General features: G+C 45.7%; 1 protein-coding gene across 2 annotated transcripts; it reads right to left on the minus strand.

Annotated features, from left to right (window-relative positions):
* Positions 1-5,783: 5,783 nt before the first annotated feature.
* On the minus strand, positions 5,784-16,450 carry HSPD1 (heat shock protein family D (Hsp60) member 1). Of its 2 annotated transcripts, none has more exons than XM_084780094.1 (12): positions 16,311-16,450; positions 15,107-15,282; positions 12,912-13,164; positions 12,212-12,294; positions 11,509-11,604; positions 10,149-10,242; positions 9,749-9,917; positions 9,063-9,162; positions 8,041-8,286; positions 7,060-7,234; positions 6,483-6,661; positions 5,784-6,388 (listed from the first exon to the last, which is right to left on the minus strand). In XM_084780094.1, the coding sequence occupies exons 2-12, from the start codon at positions 15,278-15,280 to the stop codon at positions 6,236-6,238; spliced, it is 1,722 nt and encodes a 573-aa protein (XP_084636220.1). In that variant the 5' UTR covers positions 15,281-15,282; positions 16,311-16,450; the 3' UTR covers positions 5,784-6,235. The 2 variants fall into 2 exon arrangements, with proteins under 2 accessions (XP_084636220.1, XP_084636219.1); XM_084780093.1 differs by lacking the exon at positions 16,311-16,450 and adding an exon at positions 16,102-16,255.
* Between the last annotated feature and the right edge of the window lie 53 nt (positions 16,451-16,503).

The following is a 16,503-nucleotide window of genomic DNA, read 5'->3' on the forward strand; positions in this document are numbered from 1 at the left end:
CTTTGGTTATGTTTTTATTTTTTAGTATGTGTGTGTATATGTGTATGTATATGTTTATTGTTAGTTTTTCAAGACAAGGTCTCCCTGTGTAGCCTCCCTGCCTGGCTGTCCTGCCACACGCTGGCTGTTATTTAAGTCTTTTCTGTACTGTTTCAGTGCGTGTTGGGCAGATGGCTTAGCTTGCTTCCCTGTTGTTGGTGTGAACACCGTAAGCAAAAGCACTTGTGAGAGTGTGTTTATTTCAGCGTCCAGGTCACAGATTACAACAGACGGAAGCCAGCGCAGGAGCTGAAGGCGGGAACTGAAGTGGACACTGGGAGAATGCTCCCGGCTTGTCCCCAGGCTCATCCCAGCTGCCCAGGGATGGCACAGTCCACAGGAGCAGTCACAAAAATGTCTCACAGACGGCCACAGGCCAATCAGATGACCGCAGTTAGGATCCTAGCTCCCTCTGCCCAGGTGAGTTGATAGCTGCTGCAGCTGTAACAACAGAAATATGGGACCATAGAATCCAGTGTCTTACAAATCCTCTCACTGGTGCAGCATTCATCCTCGATCTGATGCTCAACACTGCCAAAACAACAGCAAAGCCTTCCATGGAGACAGACCGACCAATCGGAGCTAAATTCATTCTTCCTTTAGTCAGCATTGCAGCCCAATCACCCTCATACTAACCGGCTAGCCATGGTGCTCTCAGCTTCAGTTGGTGCGTGTGTGAATTTGCTCCATACTCTGCCTGAGTCTCTTTCTCTCGGGCACTGGCTGTGCAGTTGTAAGGAGCTCACAGTACTCACACGGGCTTTTATAGGACACACGTCCAGAGCAAAGTGATCTGCATTTAATTGTACCTCTTGCGTTTGATTTGGCCTTTGGTATTTGATACAGTTTTGAGGGGGTATCGTTAACCCAGGCTGGCCTGGGACGGACAGGAGATGTTCTCAATACAGAGGCTCTTGTCCAGTTTCCCAAATGCTGAAAGTGTAGGTGTGAGCCGCCATACCGGGGGTGTGTGTGTGTGTGTGTGTGTGTGTGTGTGTGTGTGTGAACATGTGTGCAGATGGTGGTGTGTAGCTGACAATTGGGTGTCTTCCTTGCTGGCTCTTCATGCTGTTGTGTCAGAGTCTCAGGCTGAACCTGGAGCTGACTGATTCTGGCTAGTCCAGCTAGGCAGGATGCCCTGGGACACCTGCCTCTCAATGCCTGGCATTGCAGATGTTGCCATCTCTGCCTGACTTTTTACATAGATGGTAGAGATCTGAGTGCTGGTCCTAATGCATGTATAGCCAGCACTGTATTCTCTGAGTCATCACCCCTGTCCTGGAGTGGGGGGCATAATACTACATCCTACTCTATTTTGTTAAATAGATATGCTCCTACACAATTGCTTTTAACCTGTGGGTTTCACCAGGGTAGCTTCTTTTTGCCTTGGGTGGTAATTAATGCAAAGACACAACTTTTAGAGCGCTGAGGATAAGTGACTACCCTAAGTGGGGCCTCTATTACTTCCCCAGCCCCCAAGGCTTTAGGGGAACATCTTGCAAGAAAGAGTGAAAAGACTGAGCTGGGAAATAGGAGTGCTGCCAGGTCTGCACAAGACATGGCCTCTGCACACAGGAACGCACAGCTGCACAGGATGGAGGCCATCCACATTCCATCATGGGTGGGGGAGGGGCTCCTGAGGACCTTCCCCTCTCTGGCAGACTATTAGCAATTAATGGTTGCTGTGAGAGGGGGTGACATTTTCTTCAATGGTGTAGCCACTGGTAAGTTGTTCATGATCAAAACAACAACAACAACAAACTTCCCAAGCCATGCTCATGCAAGCAACTTTTAATTAAACTCTCAGACACACACACACACCATCACCACCACCACCACCACCACCAACTTGTTTAGAAGAAATTTTATGGGAAAGAGAGGGAGTGAGAGGGTAATGGGGGTTGTTCCAAATTGTTCCAAAAATAAAAAATAAAAAGGATGGGGTGGGGGTGGAAAATCCTGAAAAGACAGGGCAACTTTTGTTTTGTTTTTGTTTTTGGAGACAAGGTATCTCTGTGTAGCCTTGGCCGTCCTGGACATGTGTTATAGGCAAGGCTGGCCTCAAACTCACAGAGATCCTCCTGTCTCTGCCTCCCAAGTCCTGGGATTAAAGGTATATGCTGCCACCACTGGCTTATTTTTTTTTTTATGCTGTTACTATTATCACAATGATAGGCCTGGTTTTATTTTTTATGTTATTATTAAAAAATATTCATAGCTAAGTATGTGTGTGGGAGAATGGCTTTCATCTCACCATTCAGGAGGCAGCGGTGGGCAGATGTCTGCGTTCTAAGCCAGCCTGGTTTTGTTTATGATTAATTTTATAAAACAGTGTTTGTTTCTCTTAGTTTATTTGTTTTTAACATTTATTGTGTGTACAGTATTCTGTTTGCATGTATGCCTGCATGCCAGAAGAGGGCACCAGATCTCATTATAGATAGTTGTGAGCCACTGTGTGGTTGTTGGGAATTGAACTCAGGACCTTTGGAAGAGCAGACAGTGCTCTTAACCCCTGAGCCATCTCTTCAGTCCTCTCTTAGTTTATTTCTTAACCCACTATCACACAAATAATTGAGGCTCCTTTATATTTGTTTATAAAGCTTTACAACACAACTTTGAACAATTTGTCTGTTTTTTTTTCCCCCTGAGACAGGGTCTCTCTGTGTAGCCTTGGCTGTCCTGAACTCACTCTGTAGACCAGGCTGGCCTCGAACTCACAGCGATCCACCTGCCTCTGCCTCCCGAGTGCTGGGATTAAAGGCGTGCGCCACCACACTCGGCCTAATTTGTCTTAATCTTCTATGTTATTTTGACTTCATCTTTGCCAAAATCCCCAAGTTACTTGCTTTTTAGTTCTTTCTTTGCTCCAGCCGAATCCCCTATTTCCTCTTCTAACAACTCCTCCCCTGGCTGGCAGAAAGTCCTATTCTCTCCCTTGCTCAGCGATTGGCTGTAAGCTGCTTTATTGGCATACAAGGGGACAAGCGGGGAACAGAGTTTATACAAGAGATTCTCAGAACAAGATTTACAACCAGATATGGGGGATATAGAAATCATCATTTGAATTACACAATAACCTTTATCCCATCACTGGTCTGCAGAGTTAGCTCCAGGACAGCCAGGGCTACACACAGAGAATCCTTGTCTTGAGAAATCAAAATAATAACTACTAATGATTCATTTCAAAATTGTGTGTGTGTGTGTGTGTGTGTGTGTGTGTGTGTGTGTGTGTGTGTGAGTACAGGTGCCCACAGAAGGCCAGTTACAGATATGGGCTTCCTTGGTTTTGGTACTGGGTACCCAATTTAGATCATTTATAAAAGCAGAAAGTGCCCTTACCTATGGAATGTCTCCAGCCCTCTGGACAGTTTTTTCAGTTGATTATTCATGACAATGGTAGATAGTTCTTGGACTCTCCTTCTACCTGGTTGAGGTAATTTGAGAGTATTAGTTTTCTTTTTATATTTTCTGAAACGGGGTTTTAATTTTTTAACCATGGGTGGCCTCCAACTTTTCATTTTCCTACCTCAGCCTCCTGAAGGTGCTCAGTTTATAGTTTATGGTTTGTAGATTTGCTGCTTTTTTCCATTTTTAGTCAGAGATGGCACACAGCTTTAGTCCCACCACTGGAGAGGCAGAGGCAGCTGATCTCTGTGCATTGAGGACAGCCTTGTCTACAGTGAGTGCCCCAGGACAGCCACTGCTAAGCAGAGAAACCCTGTTTTGGGAAAAAAACAAAAACCCACCCAAACCAACTCCTCCTCCTTCTTCTTCTTCTTCTTCTTCTTCTTCTTCTCTCTCTCTCTCTCTCTCTCTCTCTCTCTCTCTCTCTTTCTTCTTCTTATTTTTTATTTTATTTTTTTCCTTCTGTGTAGCCTTGGCTGTCCTGGGCTCAGTTAGTAGACCAGGCTGGCTTCAAACTCACAGCAATCCACCTGCCTCCCCCAGTGCTGGGATTAAAGGGGTGTGCCATCACACCCGGCTTAAACCACATTTCTTATTTAATTTATTCATATTACATCTCAACTGTTATCCCCGCACTTTTATCTTCCCATTCCCCCTCCCTCCCTCTTTCATCCTATTCCCCTCCCCTAGGTCTGTGACGGAAGGGAACCTCCTCACCCACCATATGACCACAGCCTATAGTACTCTTCCTCTGAGTACCACCAGCCAGAACCTGGAAACAACTAGATGTCCCTCAGTCGAAGAATGGATAGAGAAACTGTGGTACATTTACACTACGGAGTACTACTCAGCTTAAAAACAAGGGAATCCTGAGATTTGTAAGCATATGGATGGAATTAGAAATGATCATCCTGAGTTAACCCAGACCCAGAAAGATACACATTATATACTCATAATTGGACACTAGCCCAACAGCAATGTCTTCACTTAGCAGGAGATTGGGATAGATACTGGCATTTCTATTGGGACTCCGGGTGAGTTAAGGAAGAATGGGGAAATAGGACCCAGAGCTTCCTGGAACCCTAAGAGACCATCAAGGCTGGCTGATCTGGACCCAGGGGGTCTGCTCAAACTACTGTACCAACCAGGGACAGTGCATGCAGTACACTAGAACCCCTATCCAGACGGACAGCACATCAATCCACATTTCTTAAGTATTTGCTGTTACTTCGTTGACGTTGGACGCCAGACTGGAGCTGCATGTTTGAGATCAGGCCAGCCATTTGCTTTGCAGGGGTCTTGGACCAGCCCATCTCGAGCCACCTGTGGCTATTTCTGCCAATGGAAACACTATTGATTTTTCTCTTCTGAGAAAGCAGTGACTGTCAGGGTTCCTTTCCTCTTGGTTACTTATTTTTTAAGTAGATGCAAGTACATTTCCACAGCTAAACTACTGGACCCATGCTTGCCCTTTTCCATTTCTGGCTCATTCTGATTCTGGGAATTTCCATCCTTTGTTCAAATAAACACTATGGAAACAGCCAGATCTTGCTTTCTGGAGCCTGCTTAATCTACAATACATTCTTGCATCTTTAACTGGCCTTCTTGATTCTTCTACACTAAGAAATGCACACTTCACTGTTTGGGATGTACATAAAGGAGGTTTGCAGGGGCGGGGGGATTAAACCTAGGGCCTCATACTGCCTATTTAATTAGCTGGATCCCTGGTAATCCTAGACTGAAGGCTTGTTAAAATGTGTTTAGCAGCTAGTATTGACCAAGGTACCCACAAACCTTTTCTTTTTTTTCCTAAACTATTGATTTTATATTTGGGCAAACACACACCAAAGCTGGAGGACAATTTTGAGTCCTCAGGGTTGAAGCTGGAAGCTCTCATTAACTGGTCAAGACTGACTAGCTCTAAGCCCCAGGGGTCTCCCTATTTCTGTATCTCCAGCACTGGAAACCAAGTTAAAGCACCCTTGCTAGCATAGCAAGTAGCTGACGAGGCCAGCTCCCAGATTCTGCACACCTTATGATTACACTCAAAAAGAAAAAACCACCACCACCCGTTTTTTTGGTCTTACAAGACAGGGGTTCTCTGTGTAGCCTTGGCTGTCCTAGACTCACCCTGTAAACCAGGCTGGCCTTGAACCTCACATTGATCCACCTGCCTCTGCCTCCAGAGTGCTGGGCTTAAAGGTGTGCACCACCACGCCTGGCTACACACTCTCCTTTATGACCAGGCCTCAGAACATAGGTGGGGTGTTTCTATATACCCAACTGTGTGTGCTCTGATTGGCTCATCTTCAAGACCACGGAAGAGCTAACAAAACCAGGAACTTTAAACAAAATTTTATTACACAAAGGTTGTCACATAATTGGATACTTGTCTACTTTGTACACAATTATTCTCTCTCCACAGGAAGGCTGCTTCTGAACTTCTCATGTGGTGACACAGCGCTACAATCCTGACTGTAACAGAACAGTAGAAATGCCTCAGTGATTTGAGTTGAAAGCAGGACACTGGCATATGGCTCTTGCACCCAGTTATCAGGAATGTACAAATGTCTTTATTCAAAAATACAAAATAAATTATCTGTAGGCATGGACAATGACAGCAGTAAACCATTGTATATTGTCGATGGGAACCAGTAACTGATGGCTACAGTGACCAGCCAGCCTTCTCTTCAGTCATTTTCTTCAGGTCACTTCTCTGAAGTTAGCGGTGAGGAACCTGCCTGGAGCTTCCTGTCACAGTTCATTGATAAGGGCGAAACACTATTCTGAGTTAGAACATGCCACCTCCCATACCCCCTCCCATTCCACCCATTGCGCCCATTGCAGGGTCCTTCTCTTCTTTAGGGATTTCTGTCACTACAGCTTCAGCTGTGGTTAGCAAGGAGGCCACACCAGCAGCATCCAGCAAAGCAGTTCTTACAACCTAGAAAATATTTTTAGTAAAATGAATAAGAAAGAATGAAAACCATATAAAACAGAGCAAGTCACCAATGTTTAAGAAATGCTGAATGACTTACCTTTGTTGGATCAATGATACCCTTTTCCACCATGTTCACAAAGTCTCCCAGCATAGCGTCATAACCAACCTCTGAGGAACTCTGCAGAATTTTCTCAACTATCAAAGATCCTTCAACACCTGCATTCTTAGCAATAGTCATTGCAGGAATTTTGAGTGCTCTTTTAATAATTTCTATACCTACAAAGAAAACACATTTTCACAAATTTACTTTTGTTTCCCCCTTTTGGGGAGCTGGAGATGGCTGCTTTTCCAGAGGACCTAGCTTGATCCTAGGCACCCATGTGGCAGATCACTACAACAGTTAACTCCAGATCCAGGGAATCTGATGCCCTCTTCTGGCCTCTGAGAGCACTGCATGCACATAGCACACAAGACATACAGGCAAAAATAATGGCCCCACACACACAAAATAATTAAGGACAAGAGCAATAAAAACAAAAATCAAAGTCCTGTGTGATAAAGGACTCATCCCCCTATAAAATAAAGGTACATTGTTAATTACCTCTCTGGCATCAACAATACCACTTTTCAACAACAGAACCAGGTCACAAACTCGTTCAAAAGCTAATCTCTACCTATTTTCTGATCTTCATTAGCAGGCTTTAGTGAATCCAAGGCTGGGATGCAGCGAAGCAGGGCGCAGCCCCCTCCTAGAACGATGCCTTCTTCAACAGCCGCTCTTGTGGCATTGAGAGCATCAGTAACTCTGTCTTTCTTCTCATTCACTTCAACGTCACTTGTCCCTCCAACCTAAAGACGAAAAGAATTACAGTTAGCAATGACCACCTGAAGCCATTTAGAGGGCAAGCCTGTGCTGAGCTGGGTGTGATGTCACATAGCTGTGACAACAGCACTTGAGAGCCTAAGGCAAGTAGGTTACCCCAACTCTAGCCTAGGTTAGAGCTCAAAACAAAAGCAAAAATAAAAGCAGTTCTAAAATAAAAGGTTATTATTTGTTACCGGTGGCTGGGACTCTGGTATAGTGTCTGCTTAAGGCTGCTTCTTCTGAGGACTGTATCCCACTAGCCAAAAAAGAACTTTTCCAGAACTTCCCACAGCAACAAAGCAAACTGTGGCAGTGGTGGTGCATGCCTCCAGCACTCAGGAGGCATAGGCAGAGACATCTCTCTGAGTTCAGGGCCAGCCTGATCTATAAAATGACTTCTAGGATAGAGATGGATACATAGAAAAGGAAAAAAGAAAGTCTGTAAATTGGGTGGTGTCAGATTGCTTGTACCACACAGGGTAAGCAATGGTTCAGTCTGCAGCATAACACCAGTCAGGGACAGATGCCTATTTAAGACTCAGAAGGCCTTGGGATATGGCTCAATTAGGTCAAAGGGCTTCTCTGGCAAGCCCACTGGCCTGAGTACTCCCTGGAACCACAGTGGACAAGTAACTGCTAACTTGACTAACTGCTGCTCCTGACTGCTATGTGTGACCCATGGCAAGTGCGGTTGTGCACATGTGCGTACATACCTACCCCACAAGATACTTAATTACTATTGGTAACCTCCAGTCATTTGGCTCAGAGCTTAAGTGCAAGTCACTCTTACCTTCAGCACAGCTACGCCATCTGAAAGTTTAGCAAGTCGCTCGTTCAGCTTTTCCTTTTCATATTCACTGGTTGTGATGTCCAGCTGCTCCGTGATTTCTTGAATACGTTTCTCAATTTGAGCTTTGTCACCTTTTCCTTTCAAAAGCATGGCGTCATCTTTGGTGACAATGACCTCTCCAACTTTTCCTAAGTCATGAGCTTGAACATCTTCAAGATTTAGATTCAAGCCCTCTTCTCCAAATACCTGTAAGAGTAGTGTGCTATTAATGTCTTCCACTAGACCAGGCTCATCACTAAATGTACAGACACTTTGTGTGGAGGAACAGCTTTTTAGGGCTGGAGATGACTCAGCAGTTGAGAGCACAGGCTGCTCTACTCTACCAGGGGTCCTAGTGCAAGTCTCAGCATCCATACGGCAGCTTACATCTGTCTATAACTGAAGTCTTATGAGGTCAAGTGGATGCCTTCTTCTGGTGTGCATACATGCAGATAAAATGTGTGTGCGTGCATGCGCACGTGCACACACACAGTAAAAAAAAGCTATTTGTCTTTGAGATGTCAAGACCACTGGTATCTCAAAACAAGCTCTAAATTAAATCATATACAAATTGGAACTAGTTTTAGGGGGCTGGAGAGATGGCTCAGCATGTAAGACCACTGGCTACTCTTCCAGAGGTCCAAGAGTTCAAATCCCAGCAACGACATGGTGGCTCACAAGTATCTATAATGTGATCTAATGCCCTTTTCTGACCTGCAGGCATACATGCAGACAGAGCACTGTAACCATAATTTTAAAAAAGAAAGAAATTGGAACTAGTTTTATTTAAGTTTTGAGAAATTTTGTGTCCACTCTTAGGCTAAACTCAGCAAGTTAAAAATGTGACCATAACTCAATCAGTATGTTCTAAATAACTAATAGAAAGGAACAGCCATAGCCATTTATGAAGTGTATATTCTATTCTTTGAGGTCTAGAAGAGCAAGCATCACCGAGCAAAGGAGCATGACAATGATCTACTTACTGCACCACCAGTAGCAATAGCCATGTCTTTAAGCTGGTTCTTCCTATTGTCCCCAAACCCTGGAGCTTTGACTGCTACAACCTGAAGACCAACCTTCAGCCTGTAAAGAACATTTAACCGTGTTAACATTTGAACTGAAGCTGGGAGGAAGCATCTAGCTTAGTTCCCGCGAAGTTCTAGTACTACCAGAACCACTCCTAAGTCCTACTCTTTTTTCTAGCAACTTCTTGTCTTATGGACAATGAGATGGGGATCTCTATTCATCTAAATGTGTTCCAGACAACAGCTAGACCTCAGTGTTAACCAAGACACATGGCTAGTTCTCTGGGAAGCTGTGGGAGTCAGAGGCTATGTGCCTTTGAAACTGTCTCTAACAGCCCACAGGACTCAACAGAGCTCACACTACGTTGCACACTGCAACCCCAAGATACACACACAGATCAAGCATGGAATGAAGTCCAAAAAGTGACAAATGTCAAGCCAGGCAGTGGTGGGGCACACCTCTGACCCCAGATCTCAGGAGGCAGAGGCAGGTGGAGCTCTGTGAGTTCAAGGCCAGCCTGACTTACAAGGTGAGTCCAGGACAGGCAAGGCTACACAGAGAAACCCTGTCTGAAAAACAAAAAAGTAAAACAAATCACCTTCTACATGAAGATATATAAACCACCCAATCCACTGTCCATTACCTGTTCAAAACCAGTGTGCTTAGAGCTTCTCCATCAACATCTTCAGCAATTATGACCAAGGGCTTCCGGTGAGCATTGGCAATCTCAAGAGCAGGTACAATGGACTGGACGCTAGAAATTTTCTTTTCACTCAACAGAACATAGGCATCTTGGAACTCACATTTCTGACCTATAAAAACATGAGCAGTAAACCCAAATTTTAATAGTATTGAAAAAACTAACTAATTACTTCTATAAATAGACAAGTAACTCATATTTTTCTCTTCATTTACTGAACCATTAACTTTTGAAACATTACACATTTATTTTTACTTATTTCACCATCTCACTGCCTATGGTTGACAGTTTATTTACAGCTTAAAGTATATTTTAAAGATTTCATTTACTGACTTGCACTTACCTTTTGATGTGTTAATAAAATATGGGGAAATATATCCTCTATCAAACTTCATGCCTTCAATAATTTCTAACTCATCATTCAGGGTTTTTCCATCCTATAAAAGCCAAAGAATTAGAGGAATGGATTTCAATGAAGAAACAAAACTTGGGAAGCTAAATCTAAAGATGGCTCAAGGTTAAGAACATTTGCTGCAGGGTCAGGTTAGGTTTTCTCAGCACCCACACGGTGGCTCGCAACTGCAGTTCCAGAGACTCTGCTGTTTCTGCTGTACTCTGAGGTATCAGGCGTACGTGTGGTGCACACATATTCAGGCAAACACTCATACACAGAAAATAACAATCTTTTACCAGCCGGGCGGTGGGGGCGCACACCTTTAATCTCAGCACTTGGGAGGCAGAGGCAGGTGGATCACTCTAAGTCCGAGGCCAGCCTGGTCTACAAAGCAAGTCCAGGACAGTCAAGGCTACACAGAGAAACCCTGTCTCAAAAACCAAACAAAATCTTTAAGTTAGCAACAGACTACTCAAATGTAAGGACTCAGCACAGAAATGCTGTGGAGTATCTAACTACGAAAACACTGCTTAAAGCTGGGCCTGGGGACACACGCCTTTGCTCCCATCAGTGAAAAGATGACAGAAGAATGCCATCATTTTGAGGCTGAAGCCTACATAGTCCCAGGCCAGTCAGAGCTGCAAAGTGAAGCCTTCCTCCATCCTCCCTCCTATTTACAGCTAGCCCGAGAACAAATTACTTAAGTTGGCCAAATTTATTCTAGGAGGCAAAGCTCCCAATTCACAGACCAGCAGTGATCCCCACACTCAGTACAGATGTCAAGACAAAGGAAGGGACTGTGCTGGTACAAACAAGAGATTCATGTGTTGCAGGGTATTTGATCCCAGTGTGATCCCTGAGATTGGGACTGTACATCCCTGCTTCCTGTGGTTGAGCCCTAACACACATCTTTAATCCAAGAGCTTTCTGTACATAGGGTTTAATTTAACCCTAGGTCAAGAGGCAGAGCAAGAGTGCAGCTGACAGGCATTAGGAGGGACTTTGTGATGAGTATTTAAGACATCGTGTAGAAGTAGAAGGAGCTTTTAGCTCTTTAGCTCCTTTGCCTTGTGGTTTTTTGGCCTTCCCCCCTGGGCCGTCAGCTGAGCAGGAAAGTTGTTAGCTTGGTGCTTTCTCTGTCTCTCTGAGCTAGCAGGCTTTCACCTGAGCATCTGGCTCCTGAGTCTTAACTGGTAAAACAGAATGTTTTGGATTTTCCAATAAAAGAACATTCATGTTTTTAATTTGGAAAACAGCTGACAGACACCCCATTGACGGTGTTATCAAACATATTAAGCCCCACACTTGCCTTCACTGTGATGACGCCCTTCCTTCCAACCTTTTTCATTGCATCAGAAATGATGTTTCCAATGTCCTTGTCTCCATTTGCAGAAATTGTAGCCACCTGAAATAAGATTAGTATTTTCAACCCTCTTTCCCTCTAAACTGTTATTTTGCAGTTTTAATTAAGTACTGGTTAAATGGAGCTGCACTCTCAGTCCTTCCATTTTTTGGTACATTAAGAATAAACAAAAAGGGCTGGAAAGATGGCTCAGTGGCTAAGACTCCAGTTCAGGTCAGTACCCAGCACCCACACAGTGGCTAACACCTTCTCGTAGGGTTCATGCACGCACAGGCGCAGACACACACAGGCACATACTCATAAAAAAAAAAAAAAAAAAAAAAAAAAACACTTGCCTACTATGCTTCAAGGACCAGGTCTGAACCCACACAGGGCAGGGCACATTGACAGCACTTTAGAACATTTTTGCCAATACCACAAATCTTATTTTATAGCCATGTAAAACAAACAAACAAAAGACCCATTCACTAAGATCCAAATTAGTAGGCAGGGCAGCAGTGGGACAAGCCTTTAATCCCAGCACCTCAGAAGCAGAGGCAGGTGGATCTCTGAGTTCAAGGGCAACCTGGTCTATAGATCAAATTCTAGAACAGCCAAAAGATCCAAATTAGCCACTCAAGTCTTTTCAAACATGAAATAAAATCCTTACCTGAGCAATTTCTTCAGGGGTTGTCACAGGTTTAGATTGTTTTTTAAGTTCAGCAATTACAGCATCAACAGCCAACATGACACCTAGTTCAAGAACATATGTCACTACAATGCTTATTTTATCATGGTTCCCAAGCTGAGTACCAGCGTACAGATACCTAACATTCCCTGCAAGCTCTCGTGTCTGTGCTCTCCTAATTGAACCAAGTGACATGGCATGCACACAGTCATTTGTAATTTTACAATTAAGTAACATTTTGAAAACTTGACCAAGATGTTGAGTGGTAGCTCACATGTGTAATCCCAGCACCAAGACACTGAGACAAGAGGATTGCTCTAAATTTGAGAGCCACATGGATTATACAGGGCACCAAGCCAGGGCAGGCTAAGAAGGAGGAGACCCTACCCATCCTTAACAAAACGTAAAGTAGTTCCACTTCCATTAAATGAGAAAAGTTAAAAACCCAAGAAACAGACAGGCAAGATGGTCCAGTGCTTGACTCACAGCCCTGAAGGCATGAGTGTGACCTTGGAAACCCACATAAAGGCAGGAGAGGGCAACCCCACCAAGAATGCGCGCACACACATATTCTCATATATATTCTCATCCCCCTCCCAACAAATGTAATAAACAGCCTCTCTACAGAGAGAAACCCTGTCTTAAAAAACCAAAACCAAAACAAGAGGCATGGTACTCTTACCTCTCCGGATTTCCACTGGATTAGCCCCTTTGCTGATCTTCTCAAAGCCCTCCTTGGCAATAGAACGTGCCAGAACAGTAGCAGTGGTAGTGCCATCCCCAGCCTCTTCATTTGTGTTATTGGCAACATCTTGAACAAGTTTAGCTCCGATATTTTTGTATTTATCCTTTAAATCAATTGACTTTGCAACCGTGACCCCATCTTTTGTTACTTTGGGACTTCCCCAACTCTGTTCAATAATCACAGTTCTTCCCTACAGTGACAGAAGAGAACAGCAACCCTCAATGGCAAGCTTCAAAGTTGTCATTTGCAACGTCCTGCAACATGAATCTCAAAGACCACGTTCATCAACACTCTTAGGTCTACAGACAAAAATGAACTCCGCTCATTTGCCAGGAGTCTAACTTGAATGAGGCACAAAAGGAGACAGAGCCTGGCCCTCACAGATGGCCACCAAACACCAGGACATTCTCCACATCATTTGCATTTGAGTGTTGGTTATGAACTTGTTTTGCTTCTTCTTTTATTTTCTTGCTTTTCTGACAGAGTTTCTCGGTGTAGCCTTCGCTGTCCTCACAGACATCTGCCTGCCTCTGCTTCCTGAGTCCTGGGATTAGAGGACTGCACCACCATGGCTGGCTACGAACTGCTATTTTTCCTTGATATATTATTTATTTATTTATTACATATACACACCAGAAGAGGGCACCAGATCTCATTATACGTGGTTGCTGGGAATTGAACTCAGGACCTTTGGAAAAACAACCAGTGCTCTTAACCTCTGAGCCATCTCTCCAGCCCATGAACTGCTATTTTTAAAGCTCGGTCTACTTTAACATTCATTCAATAAATACCAGCCAGCAAGGTTAAGACTAGTACGTTCTTCCTGTTTATTCTATAGGTAACTTCAAAATATGGCACAATTTGGCAACTTTTGAATTTGAACCAAGCTGCTATTCTGTCTTGAGCTATGTAAACAGTACTTTATGCAGCTTTTTGTTTGTTTTTGTGACAGGGTTTCTCTGTGTAGTACCAGCTGTCCTGAAACTCAATTTCTAAACCAGACTGGTTTAGAACTCAAGAGATCAACCTGCCTCCGCCTCCTGCGTGCTGGGTTTCTGCACCTCTTTAGGTCACTGTACACCAATTTAAAGTGACTGCACCGTATCAAAGTACTGCAGCTCCCTACTCAAGCACACATGAGTCTGATCACAGCCTTTGACCTCAGCACTGATCTGAGGCTAGGTCAGCTATGGCTACAGACCTTGTCTTAATAAACTCATGCAGGAAGCAGTACACTCAATTCCTACACTTGGGGGGTGGAAGGGAGGAGGATCAGGAGTTCAAGGATAACCTCGCCACACAGGGAGTTAGAGGCCAGACTAAGCTGCTGGAGACTCTCTCAAAGAGCCAAACCACGTTTCTTTCTAAGAGCAAGTGAAAACACTCCTGGAGATGTGTGGTGGTGACAACTACCTACTGAATAATGCAAATTGTCATCTAAAAAGGAAAAACATAACCGGCAGTGCTGGTGCACACCTTTTATCCAGGCCCTTGGAGGCAGAGACAGAGTGCAAGGACAGCCTGGCTTACAGAGTTCCAGCGCCACAATAACAACCCCGCCTCAGAAGGCAGCATAAAGTATGGAGAGAAAAGATGGCTCAGTGGTTAAAGAGCACAGGCTGCTCTTCCAAAGGACCCACAGACATACAGACAGGCAGAACACCAATGCAGACAAAGACAAAACCTTAAAAAAAAGTAATGACTTTAAGTGCACTTACATAGATTTGAGTATTTCAGTACAATAAGTGAAAACTTCTCACCTTCAATTATATACTTTGAGGTATCATTAGACTTGACCTGTACTTTCCCCCTCTATACCCTGTAAGTACTGGGAAAGGATCCAAAATTTAATGCAAGCACGCACACAAGATTAATTGTGCCTCAAGTTTGAAAATCCTCCTTGAGCTATTTCTACTCTATTACATCACATTGCACGAAAGTCCCTCAAATCGGCTGAAGCAATGTTAAAGACCAGAATGGCCAACTACCGAACTCTTCAGTAACATTCCCCAAGCCACCAAGATATATACCACATGCAAAGTAGATTTTCACAAAACTTGATACCAAAACAGTCTGGTCTTGCAGCTACAGAACACTATCCTTTAACCAACATGATTTAAGTATACTGTTACCTTTGGCCCCATTGTAACAGCTACAGCGTCGGCTAAAAGGTCTACACCTTGAAGCATTAAGGCTCGAGCATCCGCCCCAAATTTTACATCTTTGGCATAGGCCCGAGTGAGATGAGGAGCCAGTGCCCAGGACACTGGTCTCATCTGGCGAAGGACTGTAGGGAGTCGAAGCATTTCTGGGGGAGGGAGAAAAAAAAAAAAAGATCACTATTATCTAAGGACAAACTTGTCCACCTGTGTTTCAAAACACGGAAGGCTCGATCGGGGATCAGCTAGCTGTCTTCTGGTAACCGCCGTGCCTGGGCCACAAACGGCGCTGCAGCCTCAGGACTAAGGAGACCGCCCCCACTCCTGACCTACAGCACTAGCCCAAGAAACCATTTCCCCATGGCCACCCACACCTGCAGGCGCGAGTTAATTTTTCACTGCCAAAGCGGCCTTGGGAGCGCGGACCTATTCCGAAAGTGTCTGGGGTGGGGGTTGGGGGGGCGGGGTAGAAAAAAAAATCAGGCTGCCGTAAGCGAGGCAGGTTCCAGATGCAAGTGTCCAGGAACTGTACAAGTCCTTATGACGGTGCAAAACCCCGACTCAGGAGGGGGGTGTCCGCAGGTATGCACCCGGAGCTACTGTAGCATAGCGGCTAGCATGGCCGCAGCCCAGCCCAGCCGCGCGGCCCCACGTGTCTTCCCGACCACGAGCCCCGAGCAAGGTCAAAGCCAAGGCGCCCGGTCCCTGCAGCCAGAGGGGACGAGAAGGGACCTCGACCACCCTCCATCACAGTCCTGCGACGCGCGAGGCGCCAAGTGGCACCGTAGGGCCACAGCGGTTCCCACCCTAGCCCGTCCTTGCTCCCGCGCTTGGCCTGGGTCGCGTGGTCCCCGCCGCACGTGACGAAACCCGCGTGGCTCTACCGGGCCGGGACGAAAGGAGCCGAGCCTGCGGCCACACTTGTCCCCAGAGCCCCCGTGCTCGCCGTGCACGCCCAGGCCGCGTACCTGCGGGGCGGCGGCGGGAGCGGACTCGGCGAGGCAGGCCGTCGGCGGCGAGTGAGGGACCGAGCGCAGGGCGCGCACCGCAATGAGCCCGAGTCCCCTCCCTCCGCCGCCCCGCCCAGCGGCCCCGCGAGCGCGCGCGCCCCGCTCCCCCCGGACGCCCCGGAGCCCTGCAATCTGCATGCGGCGCGCTCGGCCCCCGCCCTCCGTACCCGAGCGGCCTCAGCCCCGTGGGTTCCCTGCCGCCGTACGCTAGTTCCCGGGCCGAGCGCCGTTCTAGAATCTTCCCGAAGGCGCCCCGCTTCCCGTGGGTCAAAAGTCAAACGGCGTCATTTCCGGAAAGGGGGGGTTGACAGAGGGCTCGTTCTTTCACCTCCAGGGGCCGCCTGGAAAAGCCTAGAAAGT

Source organism: Acomys minous (genome assembly GCF_964271855.1).
Source record: "Acomys minous genome assembly, chromosome: 4".
In the NCBI taxonomy this organism is placed as follows: domain Eukaryota; kingdom Metazoa; phylum Chordata; class Mammalia; order Rodentia; family Muridae; genus Acomys; species Acomys minous.